The following is a 12,717-nucleotide window of genomic DNA, read 5'->3' as shown; positions in this document are numbered from 1 at the left end:
ATTTCTTTAACAATATAATGAAAAATAAGTGTTCGCTTTGGGAATAAAGACAAAATATTGTATCTTCATTCATTCGACTAAGATATTTGAGATAACACAACGCAATAATAAATTGCACTCGTACATTGACCTTACAATTAAAAGTTTCGAGCTCTACGACATCATAGATTTTTCAAAGTTTGTTCATTATTATTTTCACATAATTAGTTTATTAAATAACATGAGACAATTATTACATAAAATTAATATAAAATATAACTATTAGAGACACGCTTTAAGTTTACATTGAAGAATTAATTTTTTTACTAAGTCCCACATAGTTGGCTTATTAATGAAATTTCTTTGGCCTTGTTTCATCAACTGTTATAATTTTTACACTCGTCTTGGATTTACATAATGCATTGAAATTTTTAGATGACAAGAGGTCAGAAGGATTCTCCAGAGAGAAGACAGTACATGCAATAAAGGCAAAGTATTCCAGTGAAATGCTATAGCGACACTAGATGATAATTATAAACACTGGAAAACTTGGTCAATGGGAAGCTGCACGTCTGTATTCCACCTCAAAACAAACACTAGTGAATAAATTGAAAAATAAACACAGAAATAATTTTGTGTGGCCAAATATATTTTCACCGAGAATGTTGGTAGGCGTACTCTGTGCTATGATGACTTTGTAATAGTCTCATACAAAGGATTACTATTTCCCGGTAGGTCTACAGTCAATGGCATTGAACTGCATGGTCCCATCTCCAAAAATGAAGTTAGTTGTAAGGTCGAGAAGGAAAGGCACTGGATGTGACCTGACTAGTTTGAAGTATAGTTGGTAAATAAAAGACACATATAAGTTGATTATCTTATGGTCAAAAGTTACCTTGAATTTTAAGAGGAATATCGAGAATTGAATTTAATAGGAAAACAATATATGGTAAGTACAAAGTTACCTCAATTAGCTGTGTAATCCATGTTGAATCTTTCGTACACTACTTTTAACACTTGAATATAAATAATTGATTAAATAGCGATCTTACTCGTGTTAATTATGTAAGCATGTGTGGCTTACAGCTCTTTCGGTGCTACTTGACACCATCCTCAGAGCCTACTAGAGCTCGGCGCTATCTCAACTTCGCTGCCTGTTGTGTGGGTGTGTTCGTGTGATGAAGAGTTGTGTCAGATCATTCCAAACTCGATACAAAGAACACATTAAAGCAATAACCAGCGGACACAATACATCTACATATGCCGAACACATAACTAATGCTAACCACACACACAATAACATAAATACAGAAATGGAAATCCTACACATACAACCCAAAAACCAAAAACTCAACACACTAAAACAATATGAAATATACAGACACACTAAAACACACCCTAATCAAATTCTCAACACACAGATCAATTTCAGAACACACACATTATTTGACACAACTCTTCATCACACGAACGCACCCACACAACAGGCAGCAAAGTTGAGATAGTGCCGAAATCTAGTAGGCTCTGAGGATGGTGTCAAGTAGCACCGAAACAGCTGTAAGCCACACATGCTTACATAATTAACACAAGTAAGATCGCCATTTAATCAATTATTTAGCTGTGTAACTTTGCGCTACCATTTAATGTCAAATTTCACCTATTTAAAATACGATTTTTGATGCTTATTATGTCTCAACCCATAAAATAAGTAGTTTTCTGAAAAAATTTACTTTTAAACATTAAATTCAATGGACACTATTTTAGGTACCTAAGTATAAAAATATGATAGAAGTAGTATAAAATTACCCAAAATGACTGTACAAGTATCTATTCCCTGTAAGCTTTCAGCTTCAGGTTTTGAAGTTCTGTTTCAGATGTGGTTGTCTTCAAGTTGGAGATAGAATTTTAGCCGCAAATCACAAGTCAGTGGCACTAGATGGTTTGACTGCAGAAGAAGTCGCACAACTTTTACTCAGTGACGAAAACTCAGACAGTGGAGCTTTATTAACTCTTCATGTGGAATTTGATGTTGCGGATGCAGTAGTTCCATCAAGTGGCATTTTCTCTGTTAAATTAGCAAGACGGGGCAATGGTCTTGGTATTACTATTACAGGTATACAAAACAAGAGCTTATCTGTTGTTTGACATACCAGTACTAACACAACTTTTAATTGTGCAAGTTAATAAAACAAACTTTCTGTTGGCAGCCTCAAAATCTCGCTCACCAGGAGAACCTCTCTTGATATCAGATATTCGGCGTGGCTCTGTAGCTCATCGAACAGGCACTCTGCAGCCTGGAGACAGGCTGTTGGCAATAGATAGCCTCAGATTAGATCAATGCTCCCTGGAAGATACTCAACAGATTCTTCAAGGATCGTCTGATATTGTTACACTCAGGATACAAAAAGATGACACATTTTCAGGTAAATGTTACCATTTTCAGAATACAGCTTTTTAATATGTTACTAAATCCCTGAAATGTTTGTTCTTCAGAACTAGCTAATATGAGTTGGAATATTTGTATCATTAATTTCCGTATTCAGACTTCCGTATTAATTAAACATGGAACAATTTGCTTTAAAAGGAAAAGGATGCAAAAACGATTTGTTCATGAATAGTTTATATTGGTTGCTCAGTGCAGTCAAACATAATTGAGCCAATGGATTTTGCGAACTTTTCAAGCTGAAAATATTCATCTCAGGTTGATTTTAATTAAAGCTATTAAAATGGGCAATCATAACGTAATCATCGAATATAATCTTTACCACTACCACCATCACCTCCCTTGATATATTAGACCTCATGATGTGTTATCAGCTCTAGTCATCTTTTTAGAGATCTTTCCACTCTTTTACGACGGCTAATAGATCTGTTAGAATACATGACATTTAATTTTGGCATTTGAAGTGGATCCAATTTTTGAGTATGAGCTTCCCCCTCCTTGAAGTTGCTTCTGCAATTTTGGTACCTATCCTCTTTCGATTAGTGATCTAAAAATTGCATCCTATACTATAGGAGATAAAATTATTGATTTAAATGAGAAATTTTATTAAAATTAATTTACTCTAGATTTTTTCCTCTATGTAATCGAGTTGTTAAAAATTGCTTTATTGCTCATTTATTAATTTAATAATAATATAATAATAATAATAATAATAATAATAATAATAATAATAATAATGGGAAAAGGAACTGGCCCTACCTCATTATCTCCTGGCCTAGTTGCCTCATGAGTGATGCCTTATTGGTGTTACTTATGAGGTTCAAACGTGTCTTCTGACAGTTGACTAAATAATAATAATAATAATAATAATAATAATAATAATAATAATAATAATAATAATAATAATAATTTTTTCCTAGAAAAATACAATGCAAAGAAATTGTAAAGTAACAAAATTCTAGCACTCCCCTGTTCTCGTGCTCAGGGGAGGATTCGTTACATCATAAATTTACATGCATAAATTACAATAAAATAACGTATAAAAATTAATAATTACTCATAACAAATTGCTTACATTCATTCTTAAATTTCAAACTGTTTAAGGTAAATAGATGTATTTCTTTATTAATTCTTATAGATTCTGGTGCCAATATTAGTACCGGTACTATGGTTGAAAGCAGTGCTTGTTAAACACTTGGGTTCAAAGACACTTATTATATCCATGCCTTTGGTTTGTATTTGTGAGTATAGCCTACAATCGAAAATATTTGTGATTTTTATGTATAAAATTTAATAATGCATTGATATAAATTTGATGTATTTTCAAGACTGAATTCTAAAAACAATTTTTCGGTAGGATAATTAATAGATTTTTAGACATATTTTAATTATTATTCTTTTCTGTAATAAATCTAGTCGATTAAGGTTAGTTTTACAAAAAGCCTTTTAGAGATGCAATTAAACTCTTTACTAGGGAGCAGACATTTCCTTTTTTATCTAATTATTCATGTTATTATTTTGCTCCTGTTTTTAGATTATTTTATCTTTATTGGTTTGCTTTCTAATTCTTTAATCCTGTACTTCTTTCTCTTAATTAACGGAAATAAAAAAGCAGCTAAGTTTATTTTCTTCATTGTGATACGAATTTACGAGTATTACGTAGTAACACGATTTTGTGGATAGATGTTCCAGATGGTCGAAGTGTAGTCTACACTGTGGAGCTGGCTCGTCGTGGAGGTCCTTTAGGAATAACGATTGCTGGCTCAGAGGAGCCCTTTGAGCCAATAACCATATCAGGTCTAACACAAGGTAACTTTTTTCAAAACTTGAATATTAAAATACATTAAACACAGTTGAGGGGTGCTCTGCAATAACAAGGCATGTACATATCAAATACTGTAGAGAGCTAATACCGGAAAGCAACGCGATTAACATGGTATCGGGCGGCGACACGAGAACACTAGCGCTGTCTAGCGGCTTGGTTTGAATAATGCTTCCAATATGTATTGCTTCAAATACCGTACGAAGCTCTCTACAGTATTTGATTGCGTACATATCTAGGAGGGGTTGGGAGGAATTGTGGTAGGCCTATACAGTATTACATGAGAGCTAAAAGAGCTAAAGAAATCATTACAGAACGGTCAGATTTACATTCTCGTTAATTTAATTGTCATAACCATTGAACTAACATTATGATGCTAATAATAATATTATAAGATGTTTTAAAAGAGATCTCACATTGGTGAAAAACAACATTAAAGCTACAGTGCATACTTCTCAATTGTCCCATTAGCTCTCTATTCTCCAGGTTACTGATGCACTACTTTTTTAGCCTTTCTGTTCTTTTTTCCAATCACTGTTCTAAAACTTATTCTGTCACATTCATATTTTACAAAACAATTGATCATTACGTTAAGGACCTTATTAACGAAAACATGTTTACAATCTTTACATACTGAATTAGTTTGATCTATTTGTTCAAAAATAAGGGTCATTATCTTGGTTTTTACACCTTGTCTGTTTGATGAAAGAATTTTTCTGAAGTGCGTGTGAAATGTTGATCGAATAATTTTAGATAAAGAAACTGAATAACTTGTGGGAATTAGAAAATTAGCACTGTCATTTTTTTATTTGCAAAGTGCTGATAAATGCCTGTCAAGTTTTCAGATTTGAAACTAGCTAGTTCCAGTTTGCATGTCTCATGTGGTATTCTGCTACAAGCCCACCCTGTCACATATGTTAGTGCATTATCTGGAATCATACACTGATCATGATTGTCCTCTTCAAGTTCAGCGGTTTCTACAAAACTGTTTTCTGTTGTTGGATAATCACTGCAGATTCTAAATGAACTTTCTTCAATCTCTTCTTCGTAACTAAAAAATCACTGACTTCAATTTCACAGTTGCCTTTCTCTGAAGGTGTTAAGAGCTGGCAGCTCATAATTCCTCTGACGGCAAACTTGAATTTACAGCTGTCAGGGGTAATGTTATTACCACCCTTAGAACGCACGACAGAGAAAATATTTTCAATACAGTCTTGTGTTATACGTTTTATAAGCAGGAACCGAAAGTTAAAATTTTGTTCCAACCCTTAAAGCAAGGAGGGTTTATCCTTTTTTCGGTCAGAATTTTCAGTTTTGAAAACAGACTTTCCAGTTTTTGTAGAGTCGTCCAATGACAAGAAGTAGTTTGTAAAGCCCTGCGTGAGGATTTAGCATCGTTCATGGTCGATGAATTAAAATAGTCAAATCCACGCTCCACTAGCTCTATAAACTCAGCTGTTTGAAGAGCTTCTTCAGGTAGTGACTGAAACGACACCTGAGTTTTTATGGCCTTGCTGACTGAATGACTTAGCACCTGTGCAGACAGACAAACCCTCATGGGCGAGAAAGGTGGAAGCTCTATATGTTTTTGTCTCAAATTTGGGCATAATCGAGGATTCATATCTTTATCCTTATTATATAGTTCAACAACATGTTGCCACTTGTATACTTCATCTTTGTACGAAAGATCGTGCCGCTTAAAGTTGTTTCGTACTGACTTTAGGAGATGTGGTGTGTCATGCAAGAAGTACAGTTACCCTTAAAAAGAATGAGACGATTCTTGGTCGTCGGAAGTTAAAGTTCTACAGCGCGGTTCACTCGATATCGACGTAACGATACATAACATGAGAAATAGTACAAGAATTGTTACAAGCACCACAACAAGGACAAGGACCAGAATGAGGATCACGAAGAAGACTGCCATTTAAGGCCAGGATTTCACAACATAGCTCGAGTCACAAAATATCATTGCTTCACTGTACCGAATAGCAAATGCCTGCTTAGGGATCTACATTCTGGACTGTTGCTGTCACTATCTTGTCTCGGTAGCTCATATAGTAGCGTGTTGGTTCCGCTGTATAACCGAAACGTCTCGTGTTCGATCCCGGTTAAAACTTTTTTTATTGAGGTGTAATTAATTTGTTCAGAGTTCCTCGACTGTCTAATTTGTCGAAAAATATGGAATAATTTATGCCCAATTTCTGGGTTTTACAAGTTGGCTGAACCTCGTCAAAAAAAAAAAATAAAACTTACTTGGAAGTTAAAAGTATTCTTCTTCAAACAAAAATCATAAGAAACAAAAAGAGACCTGTTAACTTAAAATCTTGTCCACATGCCATCAGCTTCTATTACAGATCTAAGTCGATCCGGCATGGATGTCACGAGATTGTGAAATAAGTTCTGATCCCCGGCGAGATCTTCCCAGGTGTCAACAACTTGATCCCACAATTCGTCTCGATTTCGAGGGCGTCGGTGGGCATAGGGACTATCCTTCTCTTTTTCAATTCCGCCCATAAATTTTCGATGACATTCAAATCAGGTGACTTCGGAGGCCAATTAATGATTTCGATCTCGGGTCTCCTTTGAAACCATCTTTGAATGCTTGCAGCATAGTGTACGGGATGGCTATCCTGCTGGAAGAGCAATGTTCCTTCGGGAAAACGTTCTCGGGCGGAGGGAAGGAATATATTTTCCAGAATGTGCTCGTAAGTTCCCGCATTAAACCGGCCATAGATGCTTCTATAACGCCAGGTCCATCGTAAGACATCCACCCCCAACACGATATGCTAAAGAGCCCCGATCTTTCACGTCGGTGCACATAGCGCTGGTCATGTCGGAGACCATCCTCACGATAGACACGGACAGGACCTTCGTAATCATTCGAGATGGTTGTTTCGTCGGAGAAAATTACATTTCACCAATCGAAATCCACTCGATTGGTAGCGAAGGCAAGACGGTCGACAGCTTGTGCTTCCCCCAATATTTCCATTTGCGCAGCCCTCCGGCTCCTAATACCGCGGTTCCTCAACCTGCTGATCACAGTCTGTGAAGAGCCGGGAAAGTTAGATACTGCTCTTATTTCGTTAGCAGTCAGAAAGGGGTCCTGTCGAACTGTCTCGAATAAGAGAGCATCCTCTTCCAATGAAGAAATCCGCGGACGCCCAGGAATAGGGCGATTTTCGACCTCCCCTAAATTTTGGTAACGATAACCCACCTCGCGGCTGTACTTCCAGGAACACCGACCAAACGGCCAGCAGATCTAGCCCCATATCCAGCCTCAATTAGTGCTATAACTCGCTGTCTCATGTCACGTCGGTTCGCCATTACGATGAGAAATGAGGGATGACGATAATACTTTAGTGTAGACAATGACTATTTAACGTGATATAGAATTATTGAAATAAGAGGCATCTTGCATAGTAAGAGTTAATAAATCAACCCTAAATTAAATATCTAAATAACAGGATATAACAGGAAGTCCGACTGTTGCGAAACTAATCAAATTAAATCTAATCTGAAGTAGCACAGCCATTGATAAATGTTTTGTACACAGAATTAGACTGAATTCCTATTCGACAGAACCTATAATCAATGGCTTGTCTGAACATGATAAACAAATCCTAAGTGTTTCCAATGTCATTGAACAATTTCAAAATATTAATTTAAAAACTAAGAAAGGATCGTAAATGTTGCATCTAATGATTATTTACATTTATGTCTACAAAATGAATCTTGGAAAAACGTATATGATACTGGTACTACTGATATTAAGAGTAAATGTATTGCATTTTTAACTTAATTTCATAATCACTTCAGTGGATTTTCTCCACTCAATGTTGTGAAAAAATTCAAAAGTAAAAACATGTAGATAACGCAGGGACTTCAAAATCTCATGTATTAAAAAGAAGAATCTATATGTAATGAGTTGCAATGTAATGATCATCATGTTCTTAAATACTGCAAGGAGTACAGTGTAATTTATCAAAAATTATGAAAGAGGGAAATAGAAAATATTTGAATAGAAAAGTACAAAATTCAGATAATGCAATTAAATCTATTCGGAATATTATTAAATTTAAACTTGTAGATATCCTAAGAAAGAAAATATTTTTTCATTAAAACCAATGATTATAAAGTAGACGATCCCAAATCCATTGCAAATTCATTTAACGTATTATAGTATATAGTACAGAAATATTATTGACAACTTAAACATTCAAGATTTTGCAAAAGATACTGCAATTGGTTACTTAACAGATGCATTTAATAATTAGTATTAATATATGTAATTAGTCAATAACTGCAACAGTGCTTTTACATTCAATCATAACATGAATAAAATTGAATGCATACTAAATTAAACACTATTGCAAACACGTAGATAAAATAGTTAAAATTAACTGAACGTGTGAGAATGAAATAATCTAAAGCCATACTTTTAACAAAAATTGTTTTGTGCGAGTGCATTTCTTACACATATGGGAAAGCTATTAATAAAATATTGTAATAATTACTCAACAAATTACATAGCCTAAGGACTCTAAATCTTTGTAAAAGTTTGTCTATTATATATATTTTTATAATTTCATTTTAATTGTTAGTTTTTAATATATATGCATTTACATTGTATATATGTGTGTGTATAAATGCATTCATTAGATTAACGTTTATAATATTATAACTTGTAATTTTGTATTGTTTGCGATCATTAACACTTAATCTCAGGACTTTGTAAAACTCTATTTCAACGTTACTTAGCTATTTCAACGTTATTTAGACAAAAAAAAATTGTTGTATAGACTAAGATTCGAACTCGCTCTCTTCTATACAACACCCAGAAGTCTTACCGTCTGAGCTATTGAAACGACATGAAAGCTTTGCTTTCTGTGTGGAGTGTCGATCTAGTCATGAAGGTCCACTGTCGATTTAACTACACGATTTATGTATATATTTATCTTTCATTTACGTAATATTATCATATTTTTTGCAGTTTTTGAAGTGAATTTCGGAACGATGCTAGTAACAAACCAAATAGTCTGAATTTAAGTAACTCAATATTCGTTATCTTGTGTATCAGTGCTCTGGTCTCCGATCATGCGCAGTGTCTCACATCTGAGACTTAGGAATATTCAATCGTCTCATCCTTTTTCAGGGAAACTGTACATAATTTCTCCATCTATTTCAATAAATGGTTTATCAACCTCGCATCCCAATAAATTCCTCATTCTAATATTACTGGCTGCCTGGTCATTAACGACTACTTTAGGAAAATACCCACAACAACCAACAACCAAAAATGTATTTAAAAATAGGCTTAAGGACTTTACTAATAGACGATAATTATACACAGTATTTAAAGGGTATAATTGATATTTTGTTATTGAAATGTTCTATCAGTGAAGATTTATGTTGTGTCAGTGAAGTGTGTTGTGTCAGTGAAGTGTGTTGAGTAAGTGAAACGTGTTCCTGTCAGTGAAGCTTTATAGTTTATAGTGGCAGTGCAAAGTATTTTAACAGTGAAATGTTTTTGAAGTGTTAGTGAAATCAGGATAGAATCAGTGAAATGTGTCGTAGTTCCAGTGCAGTGAGTGAGTTGACAGCGAAATGAGTGTAGTGTTGAAAGGTACTTGTGCAGATATGAACATATCATACTCGTGGGTTTTAATTCGAACATAGGTTTAAGGTACAAATTAGATTTACTTTAAATGTTATTTTAACCGATCGTGCTTAATTTAATTTAGGATGTTCCTTGTTATTATTATTATTATTATTATTATTATTATTAATTATTGTTAGTATTAATTATTAGTATTATTATTAATTGTATTTTTTATTAATTGTGTTTATTATTGTCTTTATTGAGTGTAATTAGTTACCACTGCCACCGGGTATATACCCATTGCAGTGTGAATAAATACATACATACACATTTCCTAACCTCGCGGATGGCTTCGGAAAGAAGATCCTTCGCAACATCACCGGGCGTGGAATTATTAGATAGGAAATATCCTATTATCTGCTTGTAGTTGGTTTCCAAGCCCCTAATCGTAAATACTAAAACCTGATTTGCAGGTTTCAATTCTTCACTTTTTGTTTCATTTTGACTTTCGTATGGTTCAAATTCTACAAAGCCATCGAATAAATCTGATTTTGCATCATACGAGAAACTTTGTTTCAAAGATATCTCGTCAAGTGCAATGGAAACAACTCTCTGAGCTGGTGTCAGACTTCTCGATTTTATCTTAAGCAGTTGCATTATTGTCCCATTGAAACCTGGACCAACACCCAATTGTTGCAGCCAATTACGTAAGGAGCGAATAGTCGGCAGACAGAAAGTCTTCCTCAAGTATCGATATGCATTCGGTAAAGCATAATGCAATGCCAGTGCGAAATTTTTGTCATACTCGGTATATCGCCTTCCCGTAGGTTTTCTTTTTCTTAGCTTCAACTGAGATTTAAGAAATGAATCTTCTACCAGCAATTGAACACATTCTAAAGATGAATGAGACTTTTTCAATTTTTGTACATCACCTCTTAGGGTTTGAATGAGTTTCCTTTGTTTTGATATAATTTTCTGCGCATTCCTTAGTTTGTTAGTAAGAAATGTATTGTTTTTTTCTCAGACGAAATTTTTTCTCTTTTAGGAGTTCTAGTATTCTCCAAGTTATCTATAACAAGATAAATTTTGTGCTTTATAAGGCTTACAATATTATATTTCGAAACATTTTATATTGTAATCATATTTGCTAGCATCACAGCTTCTTAGACAGGCAACTATTCTTACTTCTAGCTCGCTGCAGGCAACACAAGAAATGTTTCGATCTCCTCTCGCACGGCCGACCCTCTCGTCAACTTATTCAAACCTTTCCGCTTGGAGCGCTGTTAGTCGATGTCGCACATATGAGAGCCAGCTTTCCGGTATTAGTATCTACAGTATTTGTACATATATACCTCGGTATAGTCGCCACAATTAGAAATACAAATGCACTTATCTTGCTGTTTCATCACATAAGTAGCGAGTATGAAATGTCTTGCTGCTTATGCACAGCTTATAATATGAATATGTCGCAGTTTCGTTACGTAGACAGTAGATAGCTCCAGTTTCTGTGCAAATGTTCAAACGTCACTGAAGCAGACAGTACTGTCAGACGCTTTTCGAAGCTGCACATAGGTCAGAAGCACTAGATTCTGAATGTGATGAATCCGAGCTGGAATACTGACTGATGATATACAAATATTCCTTCGTAAAGTGATCAAATCATTATGAAGAAAACGTTTTGGAAGCAATGCTGTAACAACACTCATAAGGTGATGCCATTGTTTTGGATTTATTTTGATTTTGAGAAGTCACATTTTTTTCTTCCACTACGTAAAAGTACTGGGATATACAAGAAAATACACAAGTTCTATTTTCTTATATCACGTATTGTATACTTAACTTGTATTGTGAAAATAAAGTTCAACTCGAATTATTTTATGTTCGTGTATTACATTTAATCCTTAATACATTTAGCAACTTTAGAAAGAATCTGCAATGTTTTCACGCATATGAAATAACAAGGCAAGTTGTATCATATGACTGTAACAAGGTAGTTATATCTTAAGACAGCAATAACAAGGTAAGTCGGAGTACTTTACTATTAATGTAGGTATTAAAATACCAAATTCAATAACGAGATTTTGATGAATAATACATGAAACTTATATATATATATATATATATATATATATATATATATATATATATATATATATATATATATAAACTATCAATAATACTAATTCAAAAACGCAGATTTGCAAAGTCCTTTCTTTGCTAATGAAAACAATGTCACTTTTACTTACTGCCAAAAACCCACTTGTTACACATGACTTGTTGTTGCAGAGCACCCCTCAATTATGTGTTTATTTACGACAGTAGTGTCTCTCCTTACATAACTGGTGTGTGTGTATTTATTTATTTATCAGAGCTTCCTCAAATTAGAGGCTGCCATTAGACAAAGCATACAAAACAATACAAGAACAAAATAGAAGATGAGAGCTAAAAGAGTAAGAAAAAAGGCAAACAAGAAAGAAAGTCAAGAAAGATTTTAAAATCATCTTTGTTAAGAAATAAGTTTGTAGAAATAATAAATATACAATTTTGTTCATAAAAGATTGGGATTTATTCAGGTGTAAACCAATTTCAAAACATTCAGATACAGTCGCCATTTTTCTCCTCTACTACTAGCACCAGTACTGGTAGTCTCTCTGCTAGGGGAATGAACAGTATTCAAAGGGGAATCTTGAATAATATCTTCAAAAATTTTTACAAGCTTCCAAAATGATCCATAACTCAATCCATTTCTGAATCTTCTCAATGCGTTGGGACAATATTTCTAGGTAAGCTTACTACATTCATAAAACTGAATAAGGTCAATTCTCATTAGAGGATTTCAGATGTTATTAAATAAATGTCAATTCTGTTGTAGTT

General features: G+C 34.1%; 1 protein-coding gene across 13 annotated transcripts in view; it reads left to right on the top strand.

Annotated features, from left to right (window-relative positions):
* Grip (Glutamate receptor interacting protein) overlaps positions 1-12,717 on the top strand; it is a 214,519-nt gene that overhangs the window by 179,124 nt on the left and 22,678 nt on the right. For all 13 annotated transcript variants that reach the window (XM_069818471.1, XM_069818478.1, XM_069818470.1 and 10 more), the window contains 3 exons: positions 1,854-2,092; positions 2,187-2,402; positions 4,106-4,231. In XM_069818471.1, the coding sequence (XP_069674572.1) occupies positions 1,854-2,092; positions 2,187-2,402; positions 4,106-4,231 (581 nt within the window). The remainder of the gene's footprint in view (positions 1-1,853; positions 2,093-2,186; positions 2,403-4,105; positions 4,232-12,717) is intronic.

This window comes from Periplaneta americana, chromosome 2 (genome assembly GCF_040183065.1).
Source record: "Periplaneta americana isolate PAMFEO1 chromosome 2, P.americana_PAMFEO1_priV1, whole genome shotgun sequence".
Classification (NCBI taxonomy): Eukaryota; Metazoa; Arthropoda; class Insecta; order Blattodea; family Blattidae; genus Periplaneta; species Periplaneta americana.
The sequence above is the reverse complement of the archived record's forward strand: the minus strand, read 5'-3'. Positions and strand labels throughout refer to the sequence as shown.